At 41.7% G+C, this 25980-nt stretch overlaps 1 protein-coding gene across 1 annotated transcript in view; it reads right to left on the bottom strand.

The window, feature by feature from the left end:
- Window positions 1-385: 385 nt before the first annotated feature.
- plppr4b (phospholipid phosphatase related 4b) overlaps window positions 386-25980 on the bottom strand; it is a 42605-nt gene continuing 17010 nt past the window's right edge. Inside the window, exons 3-9 of the mRNA XM_014157389.3 lie at window positions 21857-21986; window positions 21466-21661; window positions 11140-11197; window positions 5554-5727; window positions 5050-5346; window positions 4702-4875; window positions 386-4530 (exon numbers count right to left, since the gene is read on the bottom strand). Of these exons, the coding sequence (XP_014012864.1) occupies window positions 3421-4530; window positions 4702-4875; window positions 5050-5346; window positions 5554-5727; window positions 11140-11197; window positions 21466-21661; window positions 21857-21986 (2139 nt within the window). The 3' untranslated portion in view covers window positions 386-3420. The remainder of the gene's footprint in view (window positions 4531-4701; window positions 4876-5049; window positions 5347-5553; window positions 5728-11139; window positions 11198-21465; window positions 21662-21856; window positions 21987-25980) is intronic.

Raw genomic sequence — 25980 nt, 5'->3', positions numbered from 1 at the left:
CCATACGGCTCTGGTCAAAAGTGGCACAATATATAGGGAATAGAGTGTGCCATTTGGGACACAACGGAGATCTGTCTGTTATCTGACCTAGGTAATCCTGAGTCTTTCAGGAGGAGGCACAAAGCAGGTCTTTGATAACACTGAATGCTCTGATAAAACATCACCACCACTAACTCCTCCAGGCAGTGAAGAAGCCAGAGTTTTGTCATCAAGAGCTGCCACCTAAAGAATCTGACATGTTTAGCAGTAGAAGCTCCATGCTCTACAATGAGACAACATAACTGCAGGAAAGCACTAGATCAGTGATATGCAACTCACAAGATGTACTTTGGGTTGTAACTTGCATCAATATTGCACTTCAAAACAGAGGAGCAGGAATGCTGGGTTCTCTATAGCAAACATTTATTCCAATATTGAGACAACACACTATTGCCATCTACCCTGATACATGTGCACTGAATGTTCAGAAGGATTTGTGGCGATAAACCAGCCAAGGACATCCCAGAAAGCATGCAGAAATCATTCATTCTCAATTTGCACCAGTTTTATCGAAATATCTTCTCTTTGACCACAGTGTAATAATAACAGCACACTTTTTAGATACCAAACATTGCCTACAATTTCATATATTGATTGAGAACCAGTTCTCATTTTCAGTTACAACCTATCAAATTAAAAAACAACCTGAAAAATAGGGACCTGATATGATAATATACTGTATATTTCGTTAAAAAGATTGTCAATCAACTTCTTCTTTTTTTATACGAACAATTGGATAAAGGCATTATTTACAATAATACTCTATGTTCTACAGCATCTCAAAATGACCATGCAGAGGGATACAGAGCTTAAATGAGTCATGTAGAATAGGCTTGATGTATAAATACGTTCTGTTAAAGATAGCCTTTGGCACAAATAGTTCATTATTCAAAAGTAATAAAAGGAAAGAAAAGCAGTCTAAAAATACCTCATAGATCACAGTCTCATAACATTAGGTCAAATCCTTCTCATTGTAACTATGAATAAAACCTCAATTAGATATTACTGATATGCACAGTTTAATAATTAATACAGTATTAAGGTCCTTGCAATGGAAAATTCTCTGAAATATAAAATGGAATTGTAACCCAAGATAAAACACAAGTCAAAAGCAGAAGAAAAAGCCTGTAGTAAAAGTACACTCTTGTCATCAATAGATAACATGTACAAGTATCACCACTTTACCTTTACTGTGTCTACTCAACTGTAAAATATACAAGGATACCTCTGTCCTCTGCTACAGTGTAACTTATATCACAGAGAAGCACAGTGCTTTACAGAGACAGTTCCAGTCATGATACCCAACGCTTACGAGTCAAATGCTACTAAGAAAGATGTGTAAAGAAAGTAGAAAGAGCATTTTAAACCGGCCAAAACACTGCCTGACAGTTTACACACACACACACACACACACAGATTTTTGAGTCCCAAATAGCACCCTATTCCCTACATAGTGCACTACTTTTGACCAGGGCCCTAGGGCCCTGGTCAAAAGTAGTGCACTATATCAGGAATAGGGTGCCATTTCAGCCTAGCCTCAAACACTAGACGTAACATACTGTAGTAAACATAAACCTGTGACAGTCAAATTAGTACATGTTACGTTTGGTATGGTTACATAAGAGATAAGGTTCCTTAAGCCAAAAACCAATGTACAGAGGTTGGTTGGGGTGGATGGCTCGGCATGTAGGGCAAACGCCTAGCAACTCAAAGGTTGCATGTTTAAGTCACATATTGACAATTTTAGCATTTTCGCTAATTAGCAACTTTGCAAATACTTACATTTTTTTAGCTACTTTGCAACTACTTAGCATGTTAGCTAACCCTTCCACCTAACACTAACTCCTAACCTTAACCCTAACATTAAACCCTATCTCCTAGCCTAGCTAACGTTAGCCACCTAGCCAGCTAACTAGCTAATGTTAGCCACAACAAATTGGAATTCGTAACATATCATACGTATTGCAAATTTGTAACATATTGTATGAATTGCAATTCGTAACATATCATATGGATGATGGACATACACAAATGAATACATACCATACGAAATGTAAAGTATTGTACCAAACGGAGGGAGACAGATTTGAATGTACTATGTCTACCCCTGAGTCTAAGTTGGCCATTTGGGATGTAGACACCATGAAAAAGCATGTACAGTATGTTGGTAGAATAAATCCAAACAGTGTTATTGTGATAGAACAAACACAACCTGGTCATTGAATATAAAGGTGTAGGAAACACAGTTTTTGTGCAGTTCACAGCATATTTAATTTAGCTACAGTAGGAATGCTAAGCACTTATGGTCATCAACACAGTTTTCTCTAGGGAATGTGGCATCTATACAGCAAATAATACAACATGTAGTTCTCTAACTATATCAAGTTCCAAATTTTCTCTGTATTTATTTGTACTCTATGCACAGTATTTCATCTAAATCCGGGGTGTCAAACATACGGCCCCACGAGGGGGTCCAATCCGGCCTGCGGGTGGTTTGAGTAAGAACTCAATATACTTTAAATTACTAAAACTAAATCAAAACTGTGTAGAAATGATAAAGGACCTACATTAATACAGTTTCTTGACTGTGTCCAGCTTGCTAATAATCCCCAAAAGCCAGACAGTCAGGGAGCATGGAAAATTCCAAAATGGATGGATAGAGGACTACAGTATGTCTTGCAAATTTTGATGGCGTGGAAATATAACACATTTTTGAAGACCGAATGCGGCCCACGGGGCAAAATCATTCTGACACCCCTGATCTAAATAGTGTGGGTGGTTTAGCACACAGTTCAAAACGATTTACGATGCAGACAATTAAAGGATTATCGTTTCCTCCGTTATGGTACACGACTTTGTAATATCCCACTAAAGCATTACATAGGGGGTAGTATTGAACTTTGTGGAAAAAAAAGGAAAACAAAAACATTGATAACCCACTTTTGAAAATATTTCAAATTGAACACAATTCCAGTGCTATTATGTTTCTATTAGAGTACATAAGAACATAGTAAACCGCTCTACAACACCAAAAAGGTTGTGCTTTTGTGGGAACAATTACAAATATCATGCTGAATAAAGCCTGCTTTGTGACTAATAAAATGTATCTGGATACAACGTTTGGCGATGGATTGGCTCTTATCATAGATGCAGTGGAAGAGGTCAACGTCCCCAAGAGTGCAACAATCCCTCCCACTGACTGTTCTTTTCTTGAAAATTCTGTGAACATCCAAGTGAACAAGGGCAGTATCCCAAATGGCATCCTCTTTCCTATATAGTGTACAACTTTTGACCAGAGCCCTATGGGTCCTGGTCAAAAGCAGGTACTATATAGGGAATACAGTTCCATTTGGGACACAGCCAAGTGACAACGCTCTTCCTCTACAAACCGGGTGTTGATGAAGTCCCCTTGTAGAAAACGTTCCTGGTGTTATCCGGGCTGTTCCCTCGCTCTGGGATCAGGATGATGTTCCCTTTCCCTTTCCTCCGGAGTGTGGAGTCCCGGCTGGAGGCCACAGAGTGGGGCTCTGAGGGGACCTCACCCCCCTCTACTGGGGTCACTCTGATGGTGGTGATCCCCTGCTGTTGATGGAGGGAATGCTCCCCGCCCCCTGCGTTCTGTGTATTGGTGGCAGCAGTGGGATTTGCATGTCTCCTCCTGTCTATGGAGCCAATGGAGCCGTCCCTCATGGACAGGGACTCGCAGCTCTCTGAATCTCTATTCAGGTCATTCAGCTCGAATGACTGGCCCTGGCTGCATCCACCGATACCACCACCCCCACACTGGTCCTGGGACCTCCAGGTCTTCCAGGAACCCCCACTGCTAATATCCGTCGAAGGGGCGTGAACCATGGGGCGGTTGTTGTTGTTCTCAGGATGGGCGTCCACCCTCACGATGGCTCCAGTGCTGCCTGAGATGCTGCCCACGGAGCTGCCCAACGTGCTGCATGTCGTGCCCATGGGATTTGGTTCATTCAGGGCTCTGTAGCGGAGGGACCCTCCGGTGTAGCCGTCCATGCAGCCCTCGTCCATACTCTTGGAGTGAGTCTGGAGCAGACCCTGCTGTTTGGACATGGCAATCACCTGCATGATCCGCGGCTGCTGGTTGCCATTCATAGTCCTGCATGGGGCAGTTGCCTTCTCAGCAGCCTTCACCCAGTTCACATGAGCTCCACTATTGCATATATCACCGCCACCTACATCTCCCGCACCCATCTTGGGCGAGGGGTTGTTGAAGTTCTCATGCGTCTCCTCTGGGATATGGACCAGCTGTGAGGAACCAGGTCGGGACTGCATAGAGACTCTGGCCCCTCCTGTTATGCCGCTGCAGTCTCTGGGTAGTGTGGTGCTGGCCCCGGTGGCTAGCTTCACATACTGCGTTGGCAGATCGACCCCGTTGATCCCCACGGCTGAGGGCTCAGAGCTGTACCTCATGGAGTCCATGCTCCCCCGGTGGTGGGGTGACTGGGCCGCCGCCTCACCCTCCATCACCTAATAAGAAGAAGAAAAAGAAGAAGACAAAAACATATTTATTTTCTTTTATAGCTTTTTTTTATTTCAGAAATACGCGTTTCAATGTGTTTAAACATGAGAAGAAACAAGCATTATAAAAGCACATCATTAGTAGGCTACAACAATTGTAAATTGTATTAACTGTTTAACCTGCAGGGAGTGCTTTCGGCTCTCTTGATTCTTGCTCTTCCACTGAGAGAGGAGCTGTTTGGAGCGGGAGGAGTCCATGGAGGCATGGTGACTGTGGTGGATGGTGGCGTTGCGGCGTGTGTCATCATCCATCGCTGGCGTGTGGACACGGGGGAGGGTGTGGCTGAACGTCACCTGAGGGCAGCAATTTGTAACCTTATTTATTCAAAATCATTTTTTAAATGATGTCACAGCAAAATGTTTTTAATAACTATTTTTAGGAACCTGTAAAAATACTGAAAGACCAATAGAGTAAAGTAAAGTATGTTGAATATCTGCGTATGAATTAAATAAAATGAACAAAGTCACCATGCTCTCCTTTCCCATGGGGCTGCGGGGCGAGGTGATGACCTCCACGTCAGCACTGGACCTCTTCAGGTTGGTGAGGGAGCCAGAGGAGGGATCTCGGTGGTGGGGGTTATGGTGGAGGATGCCCTCGGAGTGGGAGGTAGAGAGACCGTCCATATTGCCGCTGCAGCTCTTCACCTGTAAATGGCGCATTGCCTCCTGGCTGATGTGGGGTAAAGGACAGGGATCGCGGGGCTGGGGAGGAGGACAGCTGCAGCTATCCTCACTGGGCTGGAAGTTCCCCACTGCGAAAAGACCCTGGAGATAGAGGAGAGACGGAGCTTTACAATATTATCTCTCATACACACAATCTCTTTAGTCCAATCCTTTCAAACAAACAAGTACTGTAGCAACTGTACATCAAATGATGATTATTCATCAGTAAAAGCGTTATCTGTAACAGTCTTTCTACCAAAAAACACAAATAATAAGTAGTATCTCTAAGAAAGTATCAGCAGAACATACTAAGTAGACAGCTATTCCCCCGCCCAGCAGAAAGCCCAGGTAGACATCAATAGCATGGTTCTTGTACTGGATGATCCGGGTCAGCCCACAAATGATGGCACAGATGATGAAGGAGAAGACCAGCAGAGGCTTCAGTAGTTTAGAAGACTCAGTAAGCGTGCTGTTGAAGTACATCTACAGACAGACCAAGGACACAAAGGCATTGTCATCATCAATAGCATCATTATCATTATCGTCGTTCATGTCATTATCATCATCATCAGCATCATCGTTGTCATCGTTGAGGTCGTCATCATCATCATCATCATCAACAATTGCAATTGACTCAGCCACATTAGCTTGTGGCTGAAATCCTTATGGAACAATCCACATTGTCTGCAAGATTCCAAACCACAACTAGGCCTACATGAATGAATAACATTGCCATGTCTTTCCATTTAAACCTTTCAACTAAGCACATTAAACAACACAGCTCCATACAAATACATTCATTTAGCTCTAGATGTTGCTGCATGTCCTCTCCCCCATGAGAAGGAACTGTGTGCGTCCCAAATGGGATCCTATTCCCTATAATTGTGTATTACGTTTGACCATGGCCCATAGAGCTCTGATCAAAAGTAGTGCACTATGTGGGGAATATGGTGCCATTTGGGACATATACTTTAGATTTGTATAGTATGGTTGTGTTCCAGAGCTGTGAGTCAGCATCCTGCATCCTCTCCCTCAGAGCGACTTTATAACAGCAGATTTATTACTGCCAGGCCCTACTGTGGACACAGCCAGCGCTCGATACTGTTCAGACCTGGGTTCAAATAGTATTTTTGTTCAAATATTTTCAGCGTTTGATATAGTCTTCCTGGAGTGTCAGATGTTTTTTGTTTTTTTTTGCACTTTTGGCACTATTCCTTTGGTTTCCAATGCACCAGGTAAGCTTGATCAAGTGTAACTAAAGTTGTCGAAATACAACAAATACTATTTGAACCCAGGTCTGCTACTGTCTCTCCTGTGAGTCGTGGCTAATGCAGCCTAGCGGCATGCATCATCTACCCTCAGGCACCTGAGGCTTTGAGTTCTTTAGTGCCTGTCAGCGTTTACAGACTCATCTACTATAGTGGTGCAGGAAAAAAAAATGTTAGTCTAACCTTGAGGATTATGGGAGACTTTTATAGTTATTTGGTCTGACAGTGTGATGTATTGGATGTGCTGTATGTGACTACATAGTGGACCTAGGGTGCCTTCAGAAAGTACTCACACCACTTGACTTTTCCACATTTTGTTGTGTTACAGCCTGAATTTAAAATAGATTAAATTGAGATTTTGTGTCATTGATTTTCACACAATACCCCGTAATGTCGAAGTGGAATTATGTTTTTAGAAATGTTTACAAATTAATTGTGACTCGTTTCAGGAAACTAGGCATATGTTGCACGTCAATACTTCACAGGAGAGCCATTTTAATGTAAACTTTTATTTATTTATCATAATGCGTTTTTTTTGCAGAAATGCCTTCTGGAACATGTGAACAGTCATGTGATTTAATATCAAACTATGCCATCTGTAAATATGATGTCACGACTTCCGCCGAAGTCGGTCCCTCTCCTTGTTTGGGCGGTGTTCGGCGGTCAGCGTCACCGACCTTCTAGCCATCACTGATCCATTTTTCATTTTCCATTGGTTTTGTCTTGTTTTCCTTCACACCTGGTTCAATTACATGTTGTGTATTTAACCCTCTGTTTCCCATCATGTCCTTGTCGGAGATTGTTTATTGTAAGTGTTTGTGTAGGTCTGTACTGGTGTGCGCCGGGTTATGTTACCCATTGATTTTTATTATTATGTTTTCTGGTGGTTTTTTTTTGTAATAAACTGCGCCGTTGGAAACACAGTTATTTCTCTCCTGCATCTGACTTCTCTGCCGCCATTTAAACACCCCTTACATATGAATACAATTGTTAAATTATTAGCCTAGTTGGTTTAGCCACGGAAAAAGAGGGAACCTTCCCGCTAGCCATGATTGGCTGAGATAATGAATGGGCTGGACATGCCAAGAGATGAGTTTGGATTGGTCTGCCATGTAGCACGCTTTTGTCTATAACATTTTTGAAAGATATCATGTAGTAAAACTGCAAAAGTGTTGCTCTCCACTTTCTGGAGGACCGGGTTACATCTTCAAACTAAGGGCAACCATTGCATCCGTGACAGAGAGGGTGAAGCATCCCTCCATGTATATGGGTAAGAGAGTCTAGCTAACTCGTTTTTCAGTGTAGTAATATTATTAATCTCTCAGAGCCATTTGTATTGCTAGTTACAGCCTAATGTTAGCTAGCTAACATTGAATCTGATCAGTCCCGTGTGGCTCAGTTGGTAGAGCATGGGGTTTCCAACGCCAGGGTTGTGGGTTTGATTCCCACGGGGGACCAGTACGGGGGAAAAAATGTATGAAATGTATGCATTCACTACTGTAAGTTGCTCTGGATAAGAGCGTCTGCTAAATGACTAAAATGTTTAAAAAAAAATCAGAGTGACCTGTTCTCTCATTTGTGTCTGGAAGTACCTAGCAAGTTAGCCAACATTAGCCAGTTAGCTTGGGTGCCTGACAGCTGTTGTTAGGTCAGAATGCTCGAATCAACCCTACTCCTTGGCCAGAGCGTCCAGTGTGCGCTCTGAATGCTCCGAGAGTGAAACGCTCTGAATTTATGAATGGACAATCTGACAACGCTCTGAGTTTACAAACACCCAGAAAACACTCTTGCACTCCAGATTAAATTTACAAACACACCCGTAGTATAAACCAGCCTTTAGTCTTGAAATCTTTGGTTGTTTAGTACATGGCCTCACATGTGAATCCTTAAAGAGATGGGTGGGGCTGAATGGGTCTATACAAAGAAGAGCTCTCCAGTAGGTGTACCAAAACATTTAAGGGCCATTTTCTCAAAAGTGATTTTACAAGTTTAACAACTTTCAAAGCAGAATTACTTTCCCATTGTTCCTCAACTGTAGTGTATGATATACTATTTTCGAGGTCTGAGTCTCTACTTTTATCCAAAGTAAAAAACACAATTTCAAATTTTGCTACGTAAGACCAAATCGAGCCAGTCGCTCACATTTTAAAAATCCAAAGCTGAAATGTCTTGAGTCAATAAGTATTCAACCCTTTTGTTATGGCAAGCCTAAATAAGTTCAGGAGTAAGAATGTGCTTAACAAGTCACACAATAAGTTGCATGGACTCACTCTGTGCGCAATAATAGTGTTTAACATGATTTTTTAACAATGACTACCCCATCTCTACCCCACAGATACGATTATATATAAGGTCCCTCAGTCGGGCAGTGAATTTCAGGCACAGATTCAACGGCAAAGACCAGGGAGGTTTCCAATGGTTTGCAAAGAAGGGCACCTATTGGTAGATGGATAAAAAAGAATCCCTTTGAGTATAGTGCACTTATTACACTTTGGATGGTGTATCAATACAACCTGTCACTAAAAAGATACAGGCGCCCTTCCTAACTCAGTTGCCGGAGAGGAAGGAAACCGCTCAGGGATTTCACCATGAGGCCAATGGTGATTTTAAAACAGTTACAGAGTTTAATGGCTGTCATAGGAGATAACTGAGGATGGATTAACAACATTGTAGTAACTCCACAATACTAACATAAATGAAGGAAGCTTGCACAGAATAAAGTAATACTGCAAAAAATGTGGCAAAACATTTTACTTTTTGTCCTGAAAACAAAGTGTTATGTTTTGGGACAAATCAAACACATCACTGAGTACCACTCTTCATATTTTCAAGCATGGGGGTGGCCTCATCATTTTATGCATATGCTTGTCATCTGCAAGGACTAGGGAGTTTTTTAAGATACAAATAAATGGAATAGAGCTAAGCACAGGTAAACTCCAAGAGGAAATCTTGGTTCAGTCTTCCTTCCAGCAGACACTGGGAGATAAATTCACCTTTCAGCAGGACAATTACTAAATATACACTGCTTACCAAGATTTTATTGCTTACCAAGATGACATGTAATTTTTTTGAGTGGCCTAGATACAGTCAAGTTAAATTGGGCTTGGAAATCTATGGCAAGCCTTTAAAATGGCTGTCTTGTGATGATCAAAAATGAACTTGACAGAGATTGAAGAATTTTTAAAAGGATAATAGGCAAATAATGAACAATCCAGGAGGATAAATGGCATGACATTGGGCCTCAGGATCTCGTCACGGTATCACTGTGCATTCAAATTGCCATCGGTAACATGCTATTGTGTTTGTTGTCCGTAGCTTATGCCTGCCCATACCATAACCTCACCGCCACCATGTTCCCAACGTTGACATAAGACAATCGCTCGCCCGCACGATGCCATACACGCAGTCTGCCATCTGCCGGGTACATTTGAAACCGGGATTAATCCGTGAAGAGCACACTTCTCCAGTGTGCCAGCAGCCATCGAAGGTGAGCATTTGCACACTGAAGTCGGTTACGACGCAGAACTGCAGTCAGGTCAAGACCCTGGTGAGGACAATGAGCACGCAGATGAGCTTCAATGAGACGGTTTCTGACAGTTTGTGCAGAAATTCTTCAGTTGTGCAAACCCACATTTTCATCAGCTGTCTGGGTGACTGAACTTAGACAATCCTGCAAGTGAAGAAGCCGAATGTGGAGGTCCTGGGATGGCGTGGTTACACGTGGTCTGCGGTTGTGAGGCAGGTTGGACGTACAGCAAAATTCTCAAAAACGATGTTGGAGGCGGCTTATGGTAGAGAAATGAACATTCAATTCTCTGGCAAAAGTTTTGGTAGACATTCCTGCAGTCAGCATGCCAATTGCATAATCCCTCAAAACTTGAGACATCTGTGGCACTGTGTTGTGCGACAAAACTGCATATTTTAGAGTGGCCTTTTATTGTCCCCAATACAAGGTGCATCTGTGTGATCATCATGCTGTCTATTCAGCTTCTTGATATGCCACACCTGTCAGGTGGATGGATTATCTTGGCAAAGGAGAAATGCTCACTAACAGGGATGTAAAGAAATTTGTGCATAACATTTGAGAGAAATATGCTTTGTGTATATATGGAAAATGTCTGGAAGCCTAAATCAGATGTAGGTTCTTCACCACGACCCCAACCCACCCCTCTCAAATATATATAACAGTGCATTCGGAAAGTATTCAGACCCCTTGACTTTTTCTACATTTTGTTAAGTTACAGCTTTATTCTAAAATTGATTAAAAAGTGTTTTTCACCCTCATCAATCTACACACAATACCCCATAATGGCAAAGCAAAAACTGATTTTTTAGAAATTTTTGCAAATGTATTCAAAATAAAAAACAGAAATACCTTATTTATTGAAAATGTAATTATTGACAATGAAAAAGTGGGACTGTTGTTCCCTTGTCATATAATTGGTACATTAACTATCAATATAGCATTAAACATAGTTTTCCAGATTGTATTTGGACAACAACTAAAAAATTGCGATATGAATATTGGATCAAGGACAGAGACAACCTGGTTAAATTTGGGTCCTGAGGCAATACCAGTTGAGAACCACTGCTGTAGAGTGTTTGTGTGAGTATGATGGTTACTCACAGAGATGTAGACGGCGGCAAAGGAAGCCAGTGTGGCATGCTGAGACGGAAAAGACTTTCTGGAAAGGAACAAGGAAAGAGGGGAAGAGGAGAGGATGGACAGAAATAGATAGTTTAGTGTTGGAGCCAACATTGACTGTACAAATCAGTGGAGGACACAGGTTAATGCCACGACCATCAAACAAACTCACTAAATAGGAAGGTACAATCTGTGTTCTCTACAAATGTTGTTCATGATTTAATTTTATTTACCTACACACTGAAGAAGGCTGTTACGCCGAAACGTCTGTGTATGCTATCCTGATGCAGTAAAAATAAAAAAAATACATGGAAAATGAATGAAGCTTTATGTGACATAACTTTGAGTGCGGACCCATCAAACTTCATTAGTTATCTGAATTCACGGGTTTTACACACTAACCGAACATCTGGGAGAGCGTGATGGTACTTTCTTTATTTACAATCCCCAAAATATATTATATCTTATGGCATGTTTGTTCAGTAGGTGAGAGAATTCTGTTGAGCTGAAACATTCCTAAATGCTGCAGAACATCACACACAGTACCAGTCAAAGGTTTGGACACACCTACTCATTCAAGGGTTTTTCTTTATTTTTACTTTTTTCTACACTGTAGAATAATAGAGAAGACATCAAAACTATGAAATAAAACATATGGAATCATGTAATAACCAAATAAGTTTGCACTGATGACAGCCTTGCACAATCCGTTAACCATTTGGAAAACACAATCCAGTAACATACAGTGAGGGAAAAAAGTATTTGATCCCTTGCTGATTTTGTACGTTTGCCCACTGACAAAGAAATGATCAATCTATAATTTTAATGGTAGGGTTATTTGAACAGTGCAAGACAGAAAAACAACAGAAAAATCCAGAAAAATGCATGTCAAAAATGTTATAAATTGATTTGCATTTTAATGAGGGAAATAAGTATTTGACCCCTCTGCAAAACATGACTTAGTACTTGGTGGCAAAACCCTTGTTGGCAATCGCAGAGGTCAGACGTTTCTTGTAGTTGGCCACCAGGTTTGCACACATCTCAGGAGGGATTTTGTCCCACTCCTCTTTGCAGATCTTCTCCAAGTCATTAAGGTTTCGAGGCTGATGTTTGGCAACTGGAACCTTCAGCTCCCTCCACAGATTTTCTATGGGATTAAGGTCTGGAGACTGGCTAGGCCACTCCAGGACCTTAATGTTCTTCTTCTTGAGCCATTCCTTTGTTGCCTTGGCCGTGTGTTTTGGGTCATTGTCATGCTGGAATACCCATCCACGACCCATTTTCAATGCCCTGGCTGAGGGAAGGAGGTTCTCACCCAAGATTTGACGGTACATGGCCCCGTCCATTGTCCCTTTGATGCGATGAAGTTGTCCTGTCCCCTTAGCAGAAAAACACCCCCAAAGCATAATGTTTCCACCTCCATGTTTGACGGTGGGGATGGTGTTCTTGGGGTCATAGGCAGCATTCCTCCTCCTCCAAACACAGCGAGTTGAGTTGATGCCAAAGAGCTCCATTTTGGTCTCATCTGACCACAACACTTTCACCCAGTTGTCCTCTGAATCATTCAGATGTTCATTGGCAAACTTCAGACGGGCATGTATATGTGCTTTCTTGAGCAGGGGGACCTTGCGGGCGCTGCAGGATTTCAGTCCTTCACGGCGTAGTGTGTTACCAATTGTTTTATTGGTGACTATGGTCCCAGCTGCCTTGAGATCATTGAGAAGATCCTCCCATGTAGTTCTGGGCTGATTCCTCACCATTCTCATGATCATTGCAACTCCACGAGGTGAGATCTTGCATGGAGCCCCAGGCCGAGGGAGATTGACAGTACTTTTGTGTTTCTTCCATTTGCAAATAATCGCACCAACTGTTGTCACCTTCTCACCAAGCTGCTTGGCGATGGTTTTGTAGCCCATTCCAGCCTTGTGTAGGTCTACAATCTTGTCCCTGACATCCTTGGAGAGCTCTTTGGTCTTGGCCATGGTGGAGAGTTTGGAATCTGATTGATTGATTGCTTCTGTGGACAGGTGTCTTTTATACAGGTAACAAACTGAGATTAGGAGCACTCCCTTTAAGAGTGTGCTCCTAATCTCAGCTCGTTACCTGTATAAAAGACACCTGGGAGCCAGAAATCTTTCTGATTGAGAGGGGGTCAAATACTTATTTCCCTCATTAAAATGCCAATCAATTTATAACATTTTTGACATGCGTTTTTCTGGATTTTTCGGTTGTTATTCTGTCTCTCACTGTTCAAATAAACCTACAATTAAAATTATAGACTGATCATTTCTTTGTCACTGGGCAAACGTACAAAATCAGCAGGGGATCAAATACTTTTTTCCCTCACTGTAACTATAAAACATATACTTTCATATGTGCACATGAGCTTCTTTCAACATAAAAACCCACTTTTTGACTGGGGTAACTCATTGAAAAGCACTGGTTAATCCATTGTATACAGTGCCTTCAGAAAGTATTCACACCCCTTGACTTTTTCCACATTTTGTTGTGTTACAGACTAAATTGAAAATGTATTAAACTGAGATTCATTGTCACTGGCCTACACACAATACCCCATCATGTCAAAGTGGAATTATGATTTAAGACATTTTTACAAATGAATTACAAATCAAAATATGAGATGTCTTGAGTCAATAAGTATTCAACCCTTTTGTTATGGCAAGCCTAAATAAGGTCAGGAGTAAAAATTTGCATAACAAGTCACATAATAAGTTGCATGGACTCACTCTGTGTGCAATAATAGTGTTTAACATGATTTTTGAATGACTACCTCATCTCGGTACCACCACACAGGGACCTCTGTAAGATCCCTCAGTCGAGCAGTGAACTTCAAACACAGATTCAACCACAAAGACCAGGGAGATTTTCCAATGCCTCGCAAAGAAGGGCAACTATTGGTAGATGGGTAAAAATAAAAAGCAGACATTGAATATCCCTGTGAGCATGGTGAAGTTATTAATTACACTTTGAATGGTGAATGAATACATCCACTCACTGCAAAGATACAGGCATCCTTCCTAACTCAGTTGCCAGAGAGGAAGGCAACCGCTCAGTGATTTCATCATGAGGCCAATGGTTACTTTAAAACAGTTACAGAGTTTAAGGCTGTGATAGGAGAAAACTGAGGATGGATCAACAACATTGTAGATACTCAACAATACTAGCCTAATTGAGAGAGTAAAAATAAGGAAGCCTGTAAAGAATTCAAATATTTCAAAACATGCATTCACATTTCAGCAGGACAATAACCTAAAACACAAGGCCAAATCTACACTGGAGTTGCTTACCAAGAAGACAGTGAATGTTCCTGAGTGGCCGAGTTACAGTTTTGACTTAAATCTACTTGAAAATCTATGGCAAGACCTGAACATTTGACGGAGCTCCTAAAGACTTACCCAGAAAGACACAGCTGTAATCATTGCCAAAAGTGCTACAAAGTATTGACTCAAGGGTGTGGATACTTATGTAAATTAGATATTTCTATTTTTCATATTAAATACATTTTCAAAAAAAAATCTAAACATGTTTTCAGTTTGTCATTATGAGGTATTGTGTGTAGATGGGTGAGAAAAAAAATATGTTTAATCCATTTTTAATTCAGGCTGTAACAGAACAAAATGTGGAATAACTCAAGGGGTATCAAATCAAATCAAATTGTATTGGTCGCCTACACATATTTAGCAGATGTTATTGCGGGTGTAGCGAAATGCTTGTATTCCTAGCTCCAACAGTGCAGTAATATCTAACAATTCACAACAATACAGACAAATCTAAATGAGAAATAATTGAATTAAAAAATACATAAATATTAGGAGTCCGGAGAATATATATACATATATACAGTATATATATATATATATATATATATATATATATATATATGTGTGTGTGTGTGTGTGTGTGTGTGTGTGTGTGTGTGTGTGTGTGTGTGTGTGATGGGATGTATAGACATTATGGACAGTATGTGGATAGAATATTTAGTATATCTGTAGCACAGGAGGTTGGTGCCACCTTAATTGGGAAGACGGGCTCGGGGTGCCATTCCATTTACTCCGTTCCAGACATTATTATGAGCCTTCCTCCCATCAGCAACCTCCACTGATCTGTAGAATACTTAGGATAGAATAGTATATGTACAGCAATAGCTGAATAGGATGGCATTAACTAGAATACAGTATATATGGTATATGTCTATGTACATAGGGTAGCATCCTTTAAGGTGCAGGTTTGAGTGATCGGGTGGTAGCCAGCTATTGACAGTGACTAAGTTCAGGGCAGGGTAGTGGGTGGAGGCCGGTTAATGATGGCTATTTAACAGTCTGATGGGCTTGAGATAGAAGCTGTTTTTCAGTCTCTTGGTCCCAGCTTTGATGCACCTGTACTGACCTCATCTTCTGAATGATAGCGGGGTGAACAGGCTGTGGCTCGGGTAGCTGAGGTCCTTGATGATCTTCTTGGCCTTCCTGTGACACCGGGTGCTGTAGATGTCCTGGAGGGCAGGCAGTGTGCCCCCGGTGATGCATTGGGCAGACCGCACCACCATCTAGAAAGCCCTGCGGTTGCAGGCAGTGCAGTTGCGGTACCAGGCGGTGATACAGCCCGATAGGATGCTCTCAATTGTGCATCTGTATAAGTTTGTGAGGGTTTTACAGGCCGAGCCAAATTTCTTCAGCTTCAGCTTTTGCACCTTCTTCACCACCCTGTCTGTGTTGGTGGATCATTTCAAATTGTCAGTGATGCTTTCGCCGAGGAACTTTAAGCTTTTTACCTTCTCCACTGAGGCCCCATCGATGGGGGCGTGCTCCCTTTGCTGTCTCCTGAAGTCCATGATAAGTTCCTTAATTTTGTTGATGTTGAGGGAGAGGTTATTTTTGGGGCCCTAACCTCCTCTTTGTAGGCTGTCCCATCATTGTTGGTAATCAGGCCAACTACTGTTGTGTCGTCTGCAAACTTGATGATTGAGTTGGAGGTCTGCGTGGCCACAGAATCATAGGCGAACAGAGACTACAGGAGGGGGCTGAGAAGGCACCCTTGTGTTGTTTCCTACATTCACGACATGAGGTGCGGCCCGTCAGGATGTCCAGGAACCAGTTGCGCAGGGAGGGTTTCAGACCCAGGGCCCCGAGTTTATTGATGAGCTTGGAGGGTACTATGCTGTTGAAGGAGGACGTGTAGTCAATAAACAGCATTCTTACATAGCTATTCCTCTTGTCCAGATGGGATTGGGCAGTGTGCAGCGCGATGGAGATTGCATCGCCTGTGGATCTATTGGGGCACTATGCAAATTGAAGTGGGTCGAGGGTGTCAGGTAAGGTGGAGGTGATATGATCTTTAACTAGCCTCTCAAAGCACTTCATGATGACAGAAGTGAGTACTACGGAGCGATAGTCATTTAGTTCAGTTGCCTTTACTTTCTTGGGTACAGCATCAATGATGGACATCTTGAAGCAAGTGGGGACAGCAGACTGGAATAGGGAGAGATTGAATATGTCTGTAAACAGCTGGTCTGCACATGCTGTGAGGAAGCGGCTAGGGATGCCATCTGGGCCAGCAGGCTTTCGAGGGTTAACACAATTAATTAAATTTCTTACTCACATTGGCCATAGAGAATGAAAGCCCACAGTCCTCGGGAGCCTGCGTTGTTGGCACTGTGTTATCCTCAAAATGGGTGAAGGTGTTTTGCTTGTTCGGGAACAAGACGTCGGTGTCTACGAAGTGGCTGTTTTCCCCTTTGTAATTTGGGATTGTTTGGAGTCCCTGCCACATACGTCTTGTGTCTGAGCCGTTGAGTTGCGACTCCACTTTGTCTCTGTACTGATGTTTTGCCTGTTTGATTGCCTTACGGAGGGCATAACTGCACTGTTTGTATTTGATAAGTTCAAGGATCCAATTCAGGAAAGTCTTATTTCTGGTCGGAGCTACCGCTGCTTTGATATCCAAAAGTTATTTCCGGCTGTATGTAATAACACGTAAAACGTTCTAGGCTAATAATATAAGAAATAACACAAACATTAAAAAAAATACTGCAAAATTGCTTAGGAGCTAGAAGCAGAGCTGCCATGTCTATCGGCGCCATCTTCAGCTCTTCAGATGAATACTAAAGAGAAGAAAAACATTGAACTGTTGTACCAATCTCTTCTAGGGGTCTTTATATAGTTCATTAGAGTTAGACTGTTAGACAGTGGGCTAGGATGTCATAGAGAGGAACAGAGACTGTTTATGCCCTGAGCTACTGTCAGTTTTGAGCTTTTAATGGTGCAGGCTGAATTTAATGGTCCGTTTCATCTGTCTGTTCACAGGATGAATAAGACCATAAAGGCTATACATTAGTCTTAGAATGACTATGAGGGGCACAACAATATTAGACACAGATACGCATATTAATCTTCCATGGGTAATGGCACTGTCTGTCTTCAGCTCTTCAGGAGAATGGGATTACTTTTTAGATAAACCTCGATAATTCAATTCAGGGGAGACGGTAGCGAGAAACAACTGAACACAACACATCCCTTTTGAATGATAGTATCTCAAATGTTATGGTTTTACGTCTGCCGCTCTGGATGGAGAGCTATCTATCCAGGAGAAAGCAAAAAGTTTTCTTTAATTTATTTTTGGACAGTAATGATTTACACTGTGGTGTTCCTCAAGACACCTGCCTAGGCCCACTCCTCTACTCTATCTTGACTGATTTACCCTCAGTAATGAATAAAGCAAGAGTGGTTATGTATGCTGATGACTCTATAATGTATAGCGCTGCATGAACACACTGTATAATGAGCTAACAGTACTGAGCAAAGAACTAAGAACTGTGTTTGAGTGGGTTAACATGAATACATTTCTTAAATAAAATGCATTGTATTTGGTCGAATATATATGCTTGCCTCATGACCTTCAATTACACTTGTAAATGGATGTGTTCCCTGTAGAACAAGTAAAAAATACCAAATTACTTGGTATCACATTGGACACAGCTCTATCCTGGTCTGAACATATGTGACCCCTTTCAAGAAGTTAGGCGTATGTCGCATGTCACTACTTTACAGGAGAGACATTTGAACATTATTTTCATTTTTTTTTAATCTAAATGTGTTTTGGGGCAGAAATGGAACATGTGAACTTTTCTGTGCCATAATAACAAACTTATATTCTATCTGTAAATACAAATAAAACATTTACATTACAAGCCTAGTTGGTTTAGCCACAGAAAAAGACAGGAACCTGGCTGAGATAATGGATGGGCTGGACTTGCCGAGAGATGTGTTCGGATTGGTCTGCCATGTAGCACGCTTCTGTCTATAACATGAGCTGCTCAGTATGTGTAGATAATCCTTACTACTGCAGCTTTTTTGAAAGACATAACTTTAGCCCTGGAGAACTGCAAAAGTGTTGCTACTACTCTCAAAAACATTGCTGCCCATAATTTAGCGGACGCTATTGACAAAGATCAGTGAGAAAAAGTTGTGATGGACTACTTTCTGCACACATTCAGTGTGAACCGAAGTGGCTTGATACAACAACGGCCAAACAATCTGTATCTAACTACAAACCAAATGGAAAAGACACGCTGCCATGAAGCATACATCCATGTATACGGGTAACAGTCTAGCTACATTTTCTGATATTATACGTTCTAATTTTGCCAAAGTCATTTTCATATCAAGTTAAAGCGTACTGTTAGCTAGCTAGCGAGCATTAGCTTGATGGCTCGCTAGCTATCGTTATGTGTATGATCTGTGTAGTATAATTTACAACTCAGAAAGTCATTTGTATTGCTAGTTATAGCCTACTGTTAGCTAGCTAACACCGAACCTAGTTGGTTAGCTTTAGCTACCTGCAGATTCATACTCCAGCATTTCATGCATGTTTGCTAGCTATGCCAATATGTTTGTATTGTAGCTATGGGTTGGGATTATGGTTTATTGTTAAACTAGCTAGCTACATGTCTAAACAAAATACTCCACTTCGCCAGATGATTACATGATCCAACAAGTTAGCCAGGTGTGTCTGAGGGTGATTACGGCCATCTATTGTATTTCATGAACATGTGTACATGTCTAGTACACGTGTGACACATCCACTTACTTTAGCTAGATGTGGCTGGGGGGTGGTTATAGAATGTATTTCACATGGCCCATCAATTTAGACAAGTGTCTCTGGGTAAGCATCCTCTTAATAATTTCACCACTTTTAGTCTTGAAATCTTTGGTTGTTTACACCACTACTTTTTCACTCTGTTTAGGACATGGCCTCACATGTGAATCCTTAAAGAGATGGGTGGTGCTTAAGAGGGTGTGAATGATGCTGAATAGGTGTAGACAAAGAAGAGCTCTCCAGTAGGTGTACCAAAACATTCAAGGGCCATTTTCTCAAAAGCGGGGTTAGTGTTTCAACTTTCAAAGCAGAATTACTTTCCTATTGTTCCTGCAGTGATATACGATTTTGTAGCTCCGAGTCTCTACTTGTATCCAATATAAAAAACACAATTTCAAATGTTGCTACATTAGACCAAATAGAGGCATATATATATATATTTATATAGATCACATTGTAATTATAACAGATAAGAGCATTGCTATAACAAGAAAATTTTCTGAGTATGTAACATCCAGCACTCTGAATCAGGTGATTCAATCTTTGATTCTATCACACCTAGATTACTGTCATATGGTCATCTGCAGCAAAAAATAAACAAAAAAGCTCAAACTTGCCTAAAACAGGGCTGCCATTGTTTTATCTGTATGAATGTCAACTGAATGTATCAGAATCTCTCATGCCGTCCCATTGAAAGCAAATTACTATACAGTCTTCTGATTTTCATTAGGAATGTAACATTTTCAACAAACCACAGTCTTTTTCAGACCAACTAGTGTATACTAGCAACAAACATAACCACCAAACCAGACAGGAAGTTCAGGTGATCTGATACCCCCGAGGACAAAGAGTTATATACAGAGCCATCACTGAATGGAATTATTTACCAATTTCTCAGGTAAAAAGTAAATCCACCTTCAAGAAAGCAATACAAGAACATCTAATGCGATCAACCATATGACTGCACAGATACTAATGCCAGACAGCATCTCCTGAATGTTAAATGTATTACCGGTCAGGTATTTTAATTGTCTGTAATGCCTACTTGTTAAAAGTTTGTAACGTCTTAATGTAAATTGTAATTGTTTGTAATGTCTTTTTAGTTCTGTGTTGGACCCCAGGAAGATTAGCTGACATTACGGTGTCAGCTAATGGGGATCCTAATAATACTTTTCATTCAAATCTCACCATGTGCTTTGCCTTAGCCGCTCACTCCAGATGAAAACTCCATACATCTATTTTTCCTGAATCCACACAAACTATTTGCTGATGTGCAAAAGAGTCCCTTTCCCAACCTCATTAGTGAGAACATCAAAAGGTTCTCTTTACTCTACAGCCATGATAACCATAATTAGAAACCAAAATAGCTTCACTGCTGCTTGTCTTGTCTTGTCTGGGTCCTTGTGTTTATACATCCAAACAGAACTGAACAACTCAAACTCCGCGTAATCCCCGGAAAAATAACCCATTGAACTGTGCTAATGACTCAAGTCTGCTGCTACTGAATAATTGGAGGTATTAGATTAACTCACACATCAATACAACTTGCAGACAAAATGTGCTTTGATTGACAGTGTAGATATTTGAATACTTTAACTCTAGGATCATAATATCGTCAGAAAAATGCAGAAACCTCTGAAAGAGCTTTAGCTCTGTTTTACATAGATTACAATGAAGCACTAAGTCTAATGTTTCAGTCGACGCTCTTATCAAGAGCGACTTAAAGTAGTTAGTACGTACATTTTCATACTGGTACCTCATGGTAATCAAACCCACAACCCTGGCATTACAAGCACCATGCTCTACCAAGTGAGCCACTCTACCAAGTAACCCACTCATGCTTAATGTCTATAGCCCGGTTCAAAGCTAACCCTAGCCTCAACCCTATCTCTAACCTAAGCACAATGTCCACACCCTGGGTCAACACTAACCTTAGCCATAACACTAACTTCATGTCCAGACCCCGGCTCAACCCTAACCCTCAACACTAACCCAAGCTGCATGTCCACCTCCCGGTTCAACGCTAAACCTAGCCTCAACCACAACTCTATCCTTAACCGTAACCCTAGCTCATGTCCTCATCCTGGATCAACCCTAACCCTTGCCATAATCCTGACCCCTTAGCATCAGGTTGGTGGAGCAGAAACACATTGAGAGCTCTTTAGAGGTCAAAGGTGAAAGGTGAATGTGACAAACCTGCCCTGGTTGATGGCTGCGGTTTCGGACCCGGAGCAGATATCCTGCAGGATGTAGGTGTTCTCGTCGCAGGTTGTATTGAGCGTGGTGTAGTTGGGTTTACACACAGTCAAAAAGTAAGGCGCATGGTAGCCCGTCGCTAGCTGGAGGATGTCCGTGATGAGAGCTGTGGCACACAGGCCAAACACATGGACCCCTGGTTGGCAGAGACACACACATGCACGCACGACACATGCACACACATACACATGTACACACACATGCACACACACCCAGTTAGCATAGATTTATTTTTATACTTGGGCCTTGTCATGTCATTTTTTCATTATTCATAAAAATACATACTTAAGGGCCTTAGACAGTCTCATCAAGTAAACCAAATTAAACTTACCAATAAATCTGACAGCTCTGCGGATGAAGGAGTTAAAGCTACAGCCTGCTGCATTGATGTCTGCCTCTGCCCCGACACCCTTCCTTTTTCTGGACAGACAGCAGAACAGGATCCCCTCTCCGATCATTATCTGTGGACAGAGACACGGTCATCACTGTGGACACATACACTTACAGCACACACACACACACACACACACACACACACACACACACACACACACACACACACACACACACACACACACACACACACACACACACACACACACACACACACACACACACACACACACACACAGTAGGATTAAGAGATCACCTTTCCCATGAACTCTGTCTACCTCTGTTTCAAATGACTGCCTTTCCTCTCAGCGCTCTGTTTTCAGGATAAAGTAAAGCTCTCTGTCTTTGGCATAGCCCCAGACGAAAGGTTAGGGAAAGGCCAAGGCACACCTTCCCTGCAGTATGGAGTGCTATGGCCTACCATTCCAATGTACAACTCTCAGCACTAACCAGCTGTGGTAATCATGATTTTATAACCCACAAACACCTGACTGACCAATATCACAATACCTTCCAACTAGGGTTGGAGCGACATACCGTTTACCGGGGTATTTCGAAATACCAACGGTATGATTTTCAATACCGTACAAAAATATATAATAATAATAATTAGCCCTCGCGTAGGCTGAGGAGGTGAGCACTACACCACTGCTTATAACTATAAGTTAAGTATAACTATAAGAAATCTAAGATGTGTCAAATAAATGATATCCAGCTCTGAGCTCCAGCTATGCATTTGGTTTGCTAACTTGCTAGCTAAGTGGGTAGATGTCAAGATCAACCTTCTCGTTACAGCAGAGACATTCCTAGTGCTCCCTGTGTGCACATTCGGTACTACCATATACCCTGATATGGTACAGAAACGGTATGACGCCCAACCCTACTTCCAATATAGAACATGAATAACTTCAGCCCCCTAGGTGGACTGTAAGTCTCTCCCTTGTGTCTGGAACTTTGACAAACAGGACCACAGGACACCTGGCTGTCGTCTGTGTCTGAATAATAAACCCCTCCACACTGACCTTCAAACACAATCCAATACCCTCTGCTCTGTTCAGAGGAGCTGAAACAATAAACACACACACACACACACACACACATCACCACACCTGTCAATCAATCAGAATCTTTCTCTGTTACCTGATCCATAATCTCAGAACTCAGAACCAAATATTGTGGGCCAGCCAGCTACCACAAGAGACTACCCACGCCATGACAACTTTAATAAAGCATGAATCCCAATGGCACATCCTCTCCCACAGCTATGATACAGTCATTACTAGTCTATAATAACCCATCTTCTGTTTGTCAGTGTGAATGCATGAGGAGTTTATATCTCAGTGGGGCTGTATGTTTGATGTCAGCAGTGATCCACACCCTGTCCTGGCCTGGCACAGGCAGGGTGTTGTGAGAAGTAAGGGCTAAACCCCAGGGTGTTGTGGGTACTGGAGTATGGTCTAACTAAGCCTTTGGCGTAGGGTCTGCTGTCACACTGTGACGTGAATGAGGGGCCAGGTATCATGCAGCTATCACCATGGCAGCACACTCTGCCCATCTGACAGGTTGAGAGTGTGTGTGTGTGTGTGTGTGTGTGTGTGCGCATCCGCGCGCGCGTGTGTGTGTCTGTGCGTGCGTGTGCGTCCGCGCGTGTGTGTGTGTGTGCGTGAGAGAGTGTGAGAGAGAGAGAGAGAGAGAGAGAGAGAGAGAGAGAGAGAGAGAGAGAGAACACTGAGCTATGACAACTGGCCGAACCACAGGACCCTGCAGGACCCCTACCTGCAGGTACTTCCTTTCTAATGATACATGTGTTCTATAATAAACCAATACACAGCGCTCCCGTTTGAGATTGTGAAAACGGCTAGGCCATCTGAACTAATAGAATGTTGGAGCATTATCGTACTTACAGAAGACAGGTTAATTGTTGTTTGATGAGGTATTGAACTGTTCTATCATTTCACATGTTGTTAGTGTGGTACGCTAGGCTAGGACTATACCTATACATACACATATTTCACAGCGTTAGCTGATGTTTGGGAACGGCATCTGAATGGATTGCAGATGGAATGTAGACGGATTGACAGTGTTAGCATTCTGAACATTAAACATACTGTACACTCCCATATGTCTCAGTGCCGTGATGTTTATTTTTTATTAATCCCAATCAGTATTTATTATCAGCTAGTACATCTCACTAAATGTAACTGATTTGAACAGTGCTACTAATGGACTGGAATTGTATTTGGTACTGTATGTACATGTCCGAAAGCACCAGACCAGTAGTAAACATGAACAGGAGAAATTGAGTAATCTTTACCTTTCAGAAAAGGGTGAGGGGTACAGTAGTTAAGTATGTGCTCTGACGTGCAGTCACAGTCAAACACGCATATTTTTAACCAATGGCTAAAATAATAAAATAATGTTAATTGTGTAGATAATCCTCTAATAAAACCAATGGTCCAAACCTCATGTCTTTATCATAATCCGTTCCGAACTTATTGGAGTTTTTACCATTGTAGGATGGTCAAAATTAGGGTGACTAAATCAATGGATGCCAGAGAAAAAAAAAGTGGTAAAAAAATCTGGAAAATAATTAAGGTTACCTGACAGGCTTACCATTGAACTTGTCATCTTTCTTCTCAAATCCGGAGGACATAAAACAATATGGAGGTAAGATAGATATTGATTTTGAGACATGACATGTAGTATTTTCATATTTTAGAATATGCTATTCATAATAATGGGAAGTTCCTGTTCTTTTTAAAAGACTTCTCACAAAAACAAGCGTATCTCTGTGAAATGTCAAGGGAGCACTGAGCATACCACAAGATTTTTTATTTTCAAAGCCTTTTACATTTAATTCAGCTTGTGTCATACTGATTTTGCTATTTGCGACCCACAACTTGGAAGACGACAACCACAAAATGTAAAAACCTCAAAAGTTTTGGTGAGAAAGCTGCCCCGCTCTGTCAACATAGCTCGGTGCTTATTTTTGGATGTATTTGGTTAAGAAATCGGACTTTTTGGATATAATGTTAATTTGTTAATGATGTGTTAAAGAAAGACCCCACTGAACGATTCAGAACATGAACAATCATTTTATATCTTGGTAAAAAAAATATATAACATAAGGAAGTGAAATGTCATCACCAAAGTGCTTTTTCACCTACTCTGGGCAGAGTGGGTGGACACCTTACAGTCAGTCTGAGAAGATGCTTAGAAAAGCACCTTAGTCAACACCATTGTGAGGGGACATTTTAAAGAGGAAGAGAGAATAGTTCACACTTCAGAACAGTTTAGTCTTCTTGTCATTTTTCAAACACAGCAACATGCCTCCAGGACTCCCAGGAAGTCGAGTGTGAACTAATCAACGCGTTTCTGCATGAGCAGCCTGCTTGAAAACACAAAACACTGCAAGACCCACTCACTCATAACACCCACTTAAACCACAGAACAAAAAAAGAGGACCCCAAACTGTAGTTTCAAACTGTCAGTTCACCTGGGGACCTTTAGATAGCGATAACTCCATAGCCAGTGACAAAAACACATTGACTGAGTCAGGATAAGTCTTGAAGAGATTGCTAGCTACAGAGACTACTCTGGGGTGGCTGGCAGTCAAAAGCTGGCTGACAGTAGCAGCCACAGTCTACGTACCTGTGAGAACAGTCAGCCACAGTGTATTCACCTGAGAGAGAGTCTGACAGAGGACTGGAAACCCAAGATCTACTTGCTACAGTACCGAGCGTTGCTAGGAGATCTCTGTGAAAGTAATGTCTCATCAGACAACTAAAGTCAGTAGAATTCCACTGATGCCAGATACAATACATTACAAATGTATGTGGACACCTGCTCGTCACAAATCTCAGTCCGAGGGGTTTGAGGTCGGGGCTCTGTGCAGGCCAGTCAAGATATTCCACACTGATCTCGACAAACCATTTATATATGGACCTCGCTTTGTGCACACGGGCATTGCTATGCTGAAACAGGAAAGGGCCTTCCCCAAACTGTTACAGTACCACAAAGTTGGAACCACAGAATCATATAGAATGTCATTGTATGCTGTAG

This window comes from Salmo salar, chromosome 19, assembly GCF_965601325.2.
Source record: "Salmo salar chromosome 19, fSalSal1, whole genome shotgun sequence".
In the NCBI taxonomy this organism is placed as follows: Eukaryota; Metazoa; Chordata; class Actinopteri; order Salmoniformes; family Salmonidae; genus Salmo; species Salmo salar.
This window is presented reverse-complemented; position numbering and strand designations above follow the sequence as displayed.